This window comes from Drosophila erecta, unplaced genomic scaffold (assembly GCF_003286155.1).
Source record: "Drosophila erecta strain 14021-0224.00,06,07 unplaced genomic scaffold, DereRS2 tig00000000-arrow-pilon, whole genome shotgun sequence".
In the NCBI taxonomy this organism is placed as follows: Eukaryota; Metazoa; Arthropoda; class Insecta; order Diptera; family Drosophilidae; genus Drosophila; species Drosophila erecta.
Genome location: NW_020825194.1, coordinates 11890892 through 11904301, shown reverse-complemented (window position 1 = coordinate 11904301; position 13410 = coordinate 11890892). Strand labels below are relative to the sequence as shown.

Genomic DNA, 13410 nt, shown 5'->3' with positions numbered 1-13410 from the left:
GTTTCCATTACGACTTGTGTGCGCATCTAATGAGAGTTTATTTTAGCCAGAAACAGAAATCAAAGAAGCCTGTGAAAGGAGGCTATTTCTATGTTACATATTTATAATTAACTTGCCTTAATATTGCAGTTTTGACAAAAATAGCCTCTAAGTTTGTACTTTAATGTTGTTTATTAACAAACTTTTATTATTTTTCATTCCAGGTAAGAGCTTCAAAGCAATTGATGATGTTTAGGATTATTTATTATGGGTAAGACTTAACAATTTATCGAAATAGGTTTTCTTTTAACAGGATACCCTAACGTGCCATACCTTGATTTTAACATTAATCAACAGATTTTTTGTTTAAGAATTAAATGCCGAATTTTTGTATAATTAATTAATACAATATTTATCATAAACTATCAATGAGTAACTCAATAACCTTTTTACAAATGCCATCTATGTTTATGGGCGATACCTTTTCGTGCGAATGTGACTTTTGCGTTTTTTTCGCGTGATCAATTTGACATATCGAACTCTCGGTCGACCCCTTGATCTTACAGGTCTTGATTTTGGGCCCTTTGAGGAATTCGTATAGGCATTGGCAGTGGGTCTCGACCAACTATGGCCCATTGTGGCACTCGTAGAGGAGGGCTGCCAAGGCTGGGAATAGACATCATTTGAGTTGCCATAGGGTTCAAAGTTTCCACCTACACCATAACCAGATGTAGGATTATTTGCATCTTCAAGAAATTCATCCATTGTTGGAATGGAGGATGAAATGCTATTATCCTGACCACTGAAGGCCACAGCGCTGTCATAACCATGTGCGTGATCCTGATCCGTTTCCTCCGATTCCGCTGGATAATAACCTCCATATTTACTCGGACGACTCATCACCATGACTTCCTCGTAATCCTCATGATGTGGCTGTTCATCTTGATAGTCTTCAAAGTTCTCCGACAAATCCTCATCCTGATAGTAGTATGGTTTATTCCTAAAGTTATTCAAATACTCCTTGTTGGTATTCCTTAATTTTGAACTTGATTTCTTGCGTTTTCGTCGTCCACCGAACTTTGCCAGATATTCCCTTTGCAGAGCCTCAAGAAAATTGTTATTGAGTAAAGAGTTGCTCTCCACCTGATTATCCTCCGCAGAAATATCCTCATCTTCATTTATTTGGGGTGTGAAAATTTGTTGCAACAATTGTTGCTGCTTGGAGGTTTTTAAGATCTGTGGTCTCACTGTTGTTGTCGTAGTTGTGGCGCTCAAAGCCGACTCCTTATTGTAATTATCGAATAATGCCGGACCGTAGTTAGGCATTAGATTGGTGGGCGTTGCCATCATAGTAGGCGTGGTCGCCGTTCCCAGCAGCTGCATTATATTGGGAGCCATTGGTCCCGAGTTTCCCACTGCCGTTGTATAGCCCAAAAGTTGTACATGCGGTTTTCCCACCAACTTCGGATGCATTGATGCGATCGTTGTGGGTGGTGGTGCCGGAACTGGGTGTATTTTCCTCGGCAATTTGTAGACATTGTGGAAATGCGTATGCTGACGCACCACCTCCGGCATGTGGAGACGTATGTGAACGCTACACGGGATTACACCATTGAATTATATCCTTTGACATCCGTCATAAAATTAGGGACACCAAACTATTCTTACCGCTCTCCGCTGCTGCCGCCTGGAACCGCTTGGCATACCTGAAGGTCGAATAGCAAAAGGCTCCATGTGCCCCAGATGGCGATCCAGAGAAAGGTGGACGAGTGCTGATTCAGGATATCCAGATCCATGGCTCCATAACTTATGTGTGCGCTGGCTGTCGACCGACTTGTGACGCATCTCTCTGGTCAGTCGCCCACTTTTATTGCCTTGCAGGCGGAGCAGATTCAATTTCATCGGCTGCGGATGGGATGCTCACTGAACGGAAAAGATGCATGGATGTGAATGTGGATGTGGATGGTTGGATGCTGGGTTGATGGGTTGATGGAGGGGGGTGCTTCTTAACCTCACGTTTCCAATTGCGATTTTCATTTGCCAGCCTTGCAGCTTCCAATTTGTGGCGCTGACTCCCTCTGACTTCCTTCCACATCTCTCTTGCTCTCTCTTTGATATTCGATAGGTTTGAAAGGCAAGCGACAGACACAGCAAAAGTGAAAAAAAAAGTAGAGTACAAACGTATTTCCATGGAAAGCCCCAGTAAAATTCGTTTGGGGAAGCGGCGCATGCGTAACGTTTTCAATTTCAGTTTGCAGCTTTTTGTTTTTGTTTACGCACTTTGCTCGCTGACTTCATTTCGTTTATGCTGTCTCTTTCTATATGTCCCGCTTCGGTTGCTTGCCATCTCTTTCTGTCTGCCTCATTCGGTCTTTTTCTTTGCGGTTTGACTTTTTATGAAGCCGGAAAAATGCTCAAGTAGGTGCATTTCCATCGAAGACCCTGAAAAGCAAACCAGTCTTTCTTATGTTAGAATAAAGAAAATATTATAGTTTTTTTCTTGTCCACAAAGTATCTAAGTTGAAATGTACAAAAGGGCAACTGCTATCCATATTATCGTCATAAAATGTAACTCCTTAAAGTTTGAGGAATACTGCAATTTTTAAAGGCTCTGCGCAGTTAGTTATTCCGCATTTTAACGACTTATTCTAGAAGTCCTTGAATTGAATGTTAAGCAACCCACGCTCCACTTTTATGACCTCCTTTTATCACTTATTTTTGCCGGATTCAGTTTGGCTTTTGTTTTTGTGCGTTGGTGGGGGAAAGTCTAACTTAACCTTGGTAAAGTGCCAAAACTACTTGCTAAGCTAAACGCAGCTATACAGAAAATGCAGCCAAGTAACTTCCAAGCCACTAACTGCAGATGAAAAGTGAGGGACGTATTTTAGAAGAGGGTAAAATGATGTGTCCTTTGCTTCTGTTAGCCTGGATTTGCCACGCCAACAAAACGCATTTTGGCAGCCCCCAAAACGAGGAGTCAATGAAAGTGTTTTTCGTTCAAGGATAACCACAAACTTTTCCCAGCGAAATGGTCTTAAGCTGCTTAGCTTGAATTTAACATTTAAGTTAGGAAGCCAAGCCAAAGTGAAAGGTTCTCCAGCTTGATGTCTAGCCACAGTCTGTGCAAAGTTTATTGCTCCGCGTTTATTGGCTAAGTGAAGTAAGAAAAAAAATCTATCTAAAAGAGAGGTGAAAAAATAATAAGCGTTCAATGGCTTTTTGCACTTACATCATCCATAATAGTTGGCGGCATTCGGGTAATCGTCTCTCGCAATGATGATGATAATGACGATAATGCGTGAAAAAGGCAGCCACAAATAAGGGGAAAATAACTACAGCATCCGTCGGTAGTAAGAACGCAACACCCAGCAACAAAAATCACAATCATCCACCGTTAAATCCCAGCAGCTTAGAACATATAGAAAAAGTGACGTTTAATACTGGGTAGTGAATTATATCTAAACATTATTATAGAGAGCATAGGACGCCCTCAAATAAATACATCCCTTTCCAATCTAAAAAAAAAAAAACATTTAAAAATAAGGTTATTTAGACCTAAGCTAAATAATAACTTCCAAAGTCGTATGTGTTCCTCGATTCTTATGCATTATAGTTAGTGTAAGAGTCAGAAAAGTTAGCAAGTGAGTAAAAAGAGCAGCCTCAAGATTAACAAGTCATGATTATTAGTTTGAACAGAGCTATAAAAAGAGGGAGGCCGTGGAGAATCGTAGAAAATCGGTAGTGCTTAAGAATCTTACAGAGTGGGCGGTGGAGTTTCTTTATTACAACGCAAGGAGAAGCATGTTAATTGGATTGGTATGGGATAAACCATGTTCAGCGTCCACTCATTCTCAACTTGCGCAAGCATTCTGTGGCAATGTGTGTATTGCGACTTTTGGCTGACCTTTTTTAAGAGGTTTTTGGTCTAAGCCAAAGTTTCCGGCATTGGCTGAAGTGTTGATTCTTTTTTATTTTTCCCTCGTAAGCCCTTAACACGCATGTATGTGTGGCCATAGATCTTGTTCTTAATGCTAACAGCAACTTCACGAAGTGCAACCCTTGACCTTAGTATATCTGCTTTTGCCCGGGGATACCCGATTTACTAGTAGCTCGAAAACACGTTACCAAAGGGCTATGGAAAACGCTGTAGGCCACTTCAACTGGTTTACGTTGCCTTTTCTTCTTTGATGTTATAGATTTATATAAAATAAAATATGTATGCTATATATGATTTTTTTAAAGAAATCGTAGGACCATATTCAATTTGTTTACCTTTTATCATAACGTGTATGGAGCTTTTCTATTATTATTTTGTCTAATTAGCAACTTTAAGCCTGGCAACATGTTGCCACTCTGACCTTGGCCTTAACTTTGAGCCGAGCTTGTCAACATGTCGGGTGTGCGAAAGCAACAAGTTTGTGCCGTTTGTATGGGTGTTCGTTATGCTAATGAGCAATGTTGCTTTGGCTTGCCATTCATGTGCCCGTGGTTTGAGTCCCGGCTTAAAGCCTGGGTCAATGTCTTGCATTTCACCATTGTTACCGCCTTCCGTCTCTTTCTCTGCTGTTACGCACTTTGCGTTTAAGTTTAATTGTTGTTTATGTGAGCATTTGCTTTACTATTATTTTAAGTACCATCATCAGTGGGGGTCTCAGTTTTCCACTTGGGTCAATGTCCACCTTGATTGACCGTCTTTACTTTTTTTTTTATTGTTACACCAAAGCCTACCTTTCTATATTTTCATTCCCTTTTCCGCTTACCTTTTCATTCATACTTAATAGCAATTTGTAGGCTCTATTGTCGATTGGCGTTGACCATTCTTGGGAATCATTAAAATTATAAAATGATGATGTCACGTTTGGGGTGTTGAGCCCGCCCCCTTTTGCGCTCTTCCTCTTTTCACCTTATATATCATATCCGGCGGTTTGTTTGTTTAGCAAGTTATATTCATTGGGTCTTCTATTGTACTTATTGTCTACAATTCTCTTTTCGTCATGGGCCAATTATATATGGAAAATCAGGAATGAATTGGACGCTGAGTGAAATTAAGCTGTTTACAGTTTCGAGTGCTTCTTTATTTTCTAAATTGAACCCAAACCAATTGCAATAGATCTTTAACTGTAGAGTGCTTGTTCAACTGTGGTTATTACTCCAAGCAATTTGTAATGCATCTCATTACCCGCAAAGTTCCGAAAACAATTTGCATAGTTTTTCAAGTGAACTGGAAAAACTTGCTATAGCAAGAATAAAATGGTTACAGTGGAGTAAAAGAGAGAAAATGAGGAAAAACTAGAAAAAAAAACTTTTGCCACAGCCATTTGAATAATTACAATCGATGGCAATAAATTAAAGCGATTCGCTGGAATTTCTCTGATTATACACCAGTTCGCGTAAAGTGTCAAATGTTTGAACACTAAGGATGGTTATCCTTAAATTAGTCATTAGTTATTTTTTCACAACAGATGTATAAACCATTATGGATTCTTTATCTTACCTATACAAAAATTATTATAATTACATTTTTTCTTGGTATTATACTAAACACTTTATTTGCCTATCAAGCCGAAGTATCTTGTATTCGTTAGCTGCATCGTGAGGCTGCGGTTTTTCTTCCCAGTTTTTTCTTCGTGCAGCGAGCGTCAATATCTCAAAAGCTATGCTTTGTAAACTGGCCTAGAACAACGATGCAAACACACACTTGAGTGGCCAAAAGATACCGCCGTGAATGCTAAAACCCCTTCCTTAGTCTCGACCCTCAACTGGTTGGGAACTCCAAGATCCTCTTTCTCCTCCCTGCTAACCCCCCACTATTTGCCTGAACATCTGGGACTTCTGGCTGTGGCTTCCTGGTTTGGGTTTACTTGGCCTTTTTCTTATTTTTTCGGCTCTGCCGAGATTTGCAATGGCACAAAACATGCAAAGACATTATCTCCATGTGTCTGTCTGCAGCTTTTTCCACTGCCCTGTTCTTTTGCTGATGCTGCTGCAGTTTTTGTCCAAGCTGTAAATGTCAGTAAGAGAAAAAAGGCAAGAAGTAAGGAGTTCTGGTTTTTCATCTGCCAGCACGGATTTTCTTCAGTTTTCTTGGCTTGTTTTTGGGTCATTGGCCAATGGCTTTTATTGGCCACTTTCTAAGCCAACTTTCCACGGTCTAAATAGCGTCTGCAATGTGCAACAAGTAGGCAATTAAGAGGCACGATAATAAGCATAATAATTGACTTGATTCGATTTGATGGTTCTCTTTTTTCTGCACTGCAAGTTCATTGAACGAATTCGCTCTGGCTTCTTCTACTATTTCTCATTTTGTGTTCTTCCAAAATGATTTACCCGAGAGTTGATTTCGTTCGATCCGGGATGGTTCGTGCCGCTAATGTATATTTGATTAATTAAATTAATCAACTGCTCGATCTGTGTGTCTTATGAGAATCAATAAAGAAGGAAAACAGCGCATAAATAAATCTATAAATAAAATTGATGAGGGTCCTCCTTAGGGGTCCACTTGTTATCTGCGCCGTCTGTGCTAAACTGTTGACAGCAACAATTTGTGGTTTTTGTTTTTTATTGTCTCTAAGAGTGAATCAAGTCTGGTGTTAATATATTTTTTAATGGGTTTCTTGACTGGGTTACGTCAGTGGTAACTATAGTTATAGTTAGTTTCGGAAAAACTGTGCGATAAAAGCCATAAATGCAAGTTCAGGGGCGAAGATAAAAGTTAATAGAGTGTGCAAGCGGTTGGCTGCAATTACTTTTATGCCATTCATTATTGAATTTTAAAAGAAAACTGTAAATTGTTTGCATTTGCAATTTGTTGCAATGATGATTACGATAGGTAGTAAAATAATCGTATATGCCAAGAAACAGAAGCAAGCCAACTGTTTGTTTTTCCTTTTAAAATATGGAAACAGAAGCTGGCCAATTAGAATTCCCAGCGCAATCTGATTTCTCCTCATGCAGCAAATCCAATTCCTGGCATTTTTAGAATTTCGCCCACAAGCTGAGCAAATTGCACGCCTTTTCAACATTAATTAGAAATGTTTACTAATCTAAACTGAAACTATCATGGACCAAAATCCACAGCAATGTGACCAGGAAAATGGAGAAGGGAGAATGGTAAATGGTGAATGGTGAAGAAAAACTAAGGTCAACACCAAAGCCGAAAGCCGACACTGAATTTGGAGTCACTCCTGAACTGAAACTGCCCCTGTGACTCCCAAACTGTCTGCATTTATTTTCGTCTGCCGCCCACCAAAAAACACCCACACATCCGCACAGTCACGCATACATTGACACACCCAAACCGACACACAGTGGATAACAATTTGTAAAAACAACACTCGAGCTGAACTTTAAGTAAACATGAAGCGAGAACTACATAAATGAGTTTGCTAAAACTCGGCACGAAAAAGTTGTCCTCTATCTTCCTCGCAAAAAAAAGAAAAAACAAAAAACTAGAAGCTGGTTAGAAAAAGTCTATTAGTTTAGGGGATTTATGTACTCTTTCTAAATTGGCGCTGAAAATACGCTTGAAGCATATTTATATTTCTTAAAAAAATCATAAAAACTAAAACAGGACAATAAGAGAAATATTTTTGGTTATTACCTGAGTTTCATATAACAACTTTTATATAAGCAATATTGAGTTTTATGGCTTAAAAATATTGCATGCTTAAAGAACACTCTTTATCCAACATTTTCTATATTAACCACTTGTTAACTAAAATCAAGATGATCCGTTTGCTTTTATTGCATTGCAAGTGTAACAGCATGTATTACAGGGTATCAAAAATAGTCGACCGAGCGTTAAGCGTTTGTCTCGGTGTGAATGACACGGCAATGGTTGAATGCTCAGTGTGTGTGTGTGTGTGGATTTTTTTGTTGTGTCTGTTTGGGTGTTCCTTTTCCACCGTGTCCACGGTCCATATAATTCTCACACTTTTCAGAGTGGACACAGCGAAAGAACGACATTGGTATCAAAAGGGGTTTGGTAGGGGATAGATTGTGCTTTTATGCTGTGACACTTTTGTAGACTCACTCCGACCTCAGTGGCCCCGCACCCCGCACCCCTGGTTTTTGCGACCAGCGCACCTAACCACACTCATGATATCAAAAAACTTTGCCGACATGTAGAAGAAGCAGAACAAGCCGAAGCTGCAGAGGAAGAAGAAGACGCGATGATAGCACTGATGTGTGAAAAGGGGCGGGGCGGAGCACTTGGGTTCTTCTACTTTTTTTTTTTTGTTTTTTGGGGCGGGGCTGGTTGGATGGATGGATATATAGAGATGGAGTTGACAACTCTGGTTTGTTTGCTCCGCCGCCTCAGGGCGAATCCAATTAATGTCTGAAGCATTTTCACACCGCCACCTTGATTGATGCAAACAGTAATTACAAATACTTAAAAGTATAAGAACTGCGAAAATAAAAGGCAGAAATCATTTTGGAACTGCCTAAAAAGTAGCTCACCTTGAAATATTTCCATTACCATTAAATAAGTACTGGCAACTTATGAGCATTCCCTATGAATATGAGAATATTAGGACTTACTTGAAACGAATTTTGAAAGAATATGTATCACCTTATGTCAGGCATTCATCAACTTTAATCCCCATGGCTTTTGATCGATTTAAAATGTATGGTGACTCCTACACGTAATTGATTGAACTGTGACCCCGCCAACCTACCGATTTGAAGCATCATTAGGGGGGAAAGAAAAATGCGCAGATTTTCGCCCATTATGATATCGCTGGGAAGTCATCTAATGTGACTTTTTTCCCCACGTTGCCGCGAAACGAACTGGAAAATCTGCAATGACGAGGCGGCGACGGCGACGGCAACGGCAACGGCGACAATTTGATTTCAGGGCAGCGACGACAGCTTTTCACGGCCTTAATGGGTTAACATTAGGCGACTTGTCGACGCAGATTTGCATGCAAATTGTTAACTCATTTTGCACGTGTCTGCGCCCCATTGCGAGTTTGTTTGTCTTGGCTTTAATCACGTCGCTGTCTATTAGGCTAACACGGTGAGTGTTGGCTGCAATTCGTTGCTAAATTAAAACAATCAGCGAACTATTGAAATGAGCCAACAAAAGTTGGGCCAACTTTTGCGAAGAACAGCAAACTTATTCAGTAGTAAATTTGCCAGTTTAATTTAGAATCGTTAAACTCTCCCTTAAATTTCTTTCAATCCAACCCCCCGTTTGGTACAATTTTCAATTCAATTTGCTGCCACCCTCTGCAAATGAACTGTAAATCGAATTTAATGTTGCAATTTCGTTGTACCTTGCTTTTCGATTTTTTTCTTTCTCATTTTGCCAAATCATATCAGAATCAATTATAAAACTATTAAGGTCCAACCCTCGATACAATACCTCGCCGTGCAGTGCAATCCACTCAGTCACACGCACCAGGCGGTGGCCTTCCCCTGCCATTTTTTGTTTATTTTTTATTTTTGTCCACTCCTGCCACCCACAAACCTCCCACGAGGACGCCCATCCACCGCACGCACCGATCATCCATCCCACCCAGCTGGACTGCTGGCCATTAAGCTTGTCATCAAACGTTACAAATTAATTACATTCGCAGCGAGCGAGAGCGCTGCTGGCCAAAGGGAAACGGCTTCCGTTCCTCATTTCAGCTGAGTTCAGTACCAATTCCCCTTTTAGCCAGCCAGTTCCTATTCCCCTTGTTGTGTGCGCTCCATTAAAACTAAAAAATGCAATTACATATAACGCCTGCGGGGCCACAGCAACCGTAATAGCAATAGCGAGAGCATCAGAGAAACCAGCAGGAACAGCAGCAGTTACAGCACAGTACAGTTCAGTCCTGTATGGTACAGTGCGGTACAGAACAGTATAGTAGAGTAGAGTTCAGTACCAAGGAGCAGTCGAAGGATGCTGGCGATGAGTTGATGGAGCCACGTTGGCCAAGCGCTCCTGGCCATGTCCGTGTCCTTCTGCTGATGATGATTCTCTACCTCTGTCCTGCACCGAAAGAAAAAATATATGAATACGTATAAATGTAGATGAAACAAATTTGTAGGTTTTGTGGGAATACTTTTCGAGAGGAATACTTTTGTTTTCTCTGTGTATGTGTTTCCAACTTGTTATTGGCATTGAGGGGACTGAGTTGTTTCTGCACATTTTTAATTGCATTTGTCAGTTGTTAGTTGTTAGTTAGTAGTTAGTAGTTAAGTAACAATATTAATGCATTTTGTGGCCAGGAAATGGAGACTTTATCAACTTAATCATGGCAAATTTAAAAAGGGACCCCAAGATCAGATAGTAGTTCAGAAAGTAACAGAACTGTCAAAAAGTATGCAAGGCAATAACTAATGTTATGAATAGGAATTTGTGTAAACCACATGGTATTACATAATTTCACACGTTTCGCTTCTGCTTATTTCTCAGTATTTTCTGCTCTAGTTGAGAGTTACTGTTGCTGAAATTTTCCAACCCGTCTGACGGATGGAAATCAAACAAAATGCGCATTTTTCTGCGGTTTTGTGTGGCGGTTCCTGAAATTGAATGAAAATAACTGACGTTATCTGGGGCGTTAGTCCAAGTTGCAAAGTTGCCAAGTTGCAGCATTCGGTGCCTCGCTTCGTTTCGTTTTTCCCCCCACTGATAAGAAACGAGTGACATCCTTGAAGGCGATGACGACACTTTTCCCGTCTCCTGTTGCTTTATCCCCCCATTCTCCCCCATTTCCAGCACGCCTGTGCTTGTTCGTGTCTCTGTGTTTTTAGGAGTTTATTATCATTACTCTGCCATATGGCGAAAATATCCCACGAATGTTGGAGCAATGGGGCTTAGGGGGGTACACTGTACTGGCTGACGTCAGCTGGAGAGACGCCGCCATCACCACCATCGTCATTATCAGGGGCTTCATTATCATCGTCGTCCGCGTCGCCATGATTGTTGCTCTGTTTGTACTCCCCCACATTTTCTGTCTCTGGTTCTCGTCATCATCATCATCATCATCATCATCATCATCAGTGCTATCTGCATAACTCATCGGAATAGTCAGGGGTTAGAAGGGCGTGGAAGTTTTCGGGGTTAACTGCTAGCTTGCGTTTTCCATGTTTTTCAAACAGTAAACTATGCATAGGTGGAAATATGAAGATCATATTTCAATATGTGAAATAAATGCAGTTTTAGAGTGTTTGTAAATATCAATATTTATGCCTGCGCCTGAAGAAATGACAAATGTTTTAATAATTTATAATAATTCGATTGTTTTTGGTTATTTGGCATAATAAAAAATATGTTGCATACTTTTTAGCACCATCAATAAATAAATGGTTTAAATATAATATTATTTCTCTTTTTATATAAAGATAAAGGTATATAAAGATAATAAAAAAAGATATATTTTTTTAAATTTATTTGCATACGTTCATTTTATCAGTCGTTACCTGCAGTTTTAAGTGTCTGCAGAAGGGAGCCGTAATAGGGCAGCATAGTAGACAGGGCTGCCATGTTGTGCACATTTTCTAAAACGTTTTTGTGTAAATTTAGCGCAAATTTCTGCTCCCCACACCGCCGCCCTCGAAACATAACCACCCGCACACTCAAGTCTAGCGCGTGTGTTTTCATAATGCGCCATAAAGTATGCAATGTTATTTTGCGCTTGATGAATTTTTCCACGTTGCGCAGTTTTGCAATAACCACGGCACATCCTTACACACTATGCCACCCCCTGAGTTGTTGTGCGGGTAATAGTGTAAAGTGGCTTTCATGCTAAAGTGAATTAATGTGTATATAAGGCCCAGGACTAGACTTTCCACAGCAGCAGTGAGTATTTGGGCATTGAAAAGCATGGAAAAGCCGATCAAAAGAGCAACCACATAAAGGTGGAAATGCATTCAAAAGCATAATTCCTAATGCAATTGCCATGTGAATTGAGATTAAATTAACAGCAAGAGGGGGGTTGGTGGCATTTAAAGCGTACAATGAAATTTGCAGCCCTCTTATTAGATAGTCCAAACACATTTTCATTAATAAATAATTTCCCAAACTGAATGCTCCATTTGCCCTAATTCGCATTTCACTTCCATTTGCCACTAACACTCAGACTCATTATTCATTCGATCACCTATTTTTCCACATATTCTGAATGGTCCAAGCGGCACAAATTCTCGAGATGAAGCAGCGACTGCAACTCGATTCTCGAAACGAGCTCTAATTAATTTCCACTCCTGGTGTTAACCCCTTTGTCACCTCCTCTTAACCCATCTATGTACTCGTATAATAGAAAAATTCACCGCGTTTATCCCAGTGACTTATTCCCTTCTCTTTTTCGTGCTAGGGTAACATACATAGGTTGCCAGAGCTTTTAGCATACATATTAGATAGAGTTTACACGTAAACGTACTTCATTATTATCCAGACGAGTGTGTCGCATGCTCAAACATGCCCGAAAAAAGCCACCAGAGAAGACATCAGACTCCTCTCTCTATAGCCATTTTCTCGGCTTTTTCCCTTTCTGGTTGGCGAAGGGAAAAAAATAAATACATTAAAATGCCAGCGGGTAAAATGAAGATACAAACAAACGCATTAATACGTGACGCTGGAGCATTATTAGAAAATGTGTCTCGAAGCTGGTTACTTCGGCTCGTGCTTCTTCTTGCCCACAGTTTCCGGTGCAGGACAAAGCTATCGGGGGGCGAGGTGAAGGGGTCACGAAGGACTGCTGGCAAAGGAGTGTACGTGCGTCTATGCCTTCGAGTCCCGGCAATATATTTCAGAATTATTCCTTTTTTTTCGCCACCAACTATGCGCGTTTTTCGCTTCAACTGAGATGGTGGCGTGCTAACTAAAAAATGAAATGAATTGTTTTTATGAAAATTATAACAATATTGTATTTTTTTAACATGTTTAATATTATAATGCAGAGCTAGACTTTTTGAAAATAAATTTTTGTTATTTCTTTCTAAAATTCAACTAGTTTTATATTTATTTTTTAATGTACATATGTACCGCTGATCACAGTGATATAGTTAAGGAATCAAGGACCCAATTTATCCACTGGTGGAACGCTCGTTCGCTATATATCTTCTTTGGTCCTTGTCATGTCTGGTGCACTCGCACTTTTAATATGAATTTAGTCCTTTAAGTCTCGCCTGTCTGTTCGTCTATCGAAAAAGGGGGCAAAGCCAGAGAGCTGAGTTCCCCTGGTCTGTGATATCTCTGCTGCACTTGCGTTTTCGATGGGTTTTTCTTTTCGCTGCGCCAATTTTACTTTTGGCCTGGCCGCACGTTTGCTCAATATGTCAATATTACATGCAGAGTGGAGATCCCACGTCTGCCCTAAGCCTCTGTGTCCCTGTCTTTGTCTGAGTGGAATTACTTGTGCACTCGGCAAAATTTGAAAGTTTCAGAGCCATACCTTTAAAAAGTAATATTTAACAGGAATATGCATACATTTTATCTGA

At 40.2% G+C, this 13410-nt stretch overlaps 2 protein-coding genes across 4 annotated transcripts in view; one reads left to right on the top strand and one right to left on the bottom strand.

The window, feature by feature from the left end:
* LOC6552418 (maternal protein pumilio) overlaps window positions 1-13410 on the top strand; it is a 171350-nt gene that overhangs the window by 59536 nt on the left and 98404 nt on the right. The window lies entirely within an intron of this gene.
* LOC6552419 lies at window positions 365-1814 on the bottom strand. Its single transcript, XM_001980828.3, has 2 exons — window positions 1648-1814; window positions 365-1573 (listed from the first exon to the last, which is right to left on the bottom strand). Exons 1-2 carry the CDS (start codon window positions 1773-1775, stop codon window positions 448-450), a joined length of 1254 nt encoding a protein of 417 aa, XP_001980864.1. The 5' UTR covers window positions 1776-1814; the 3' UTR covers window positions 365-447.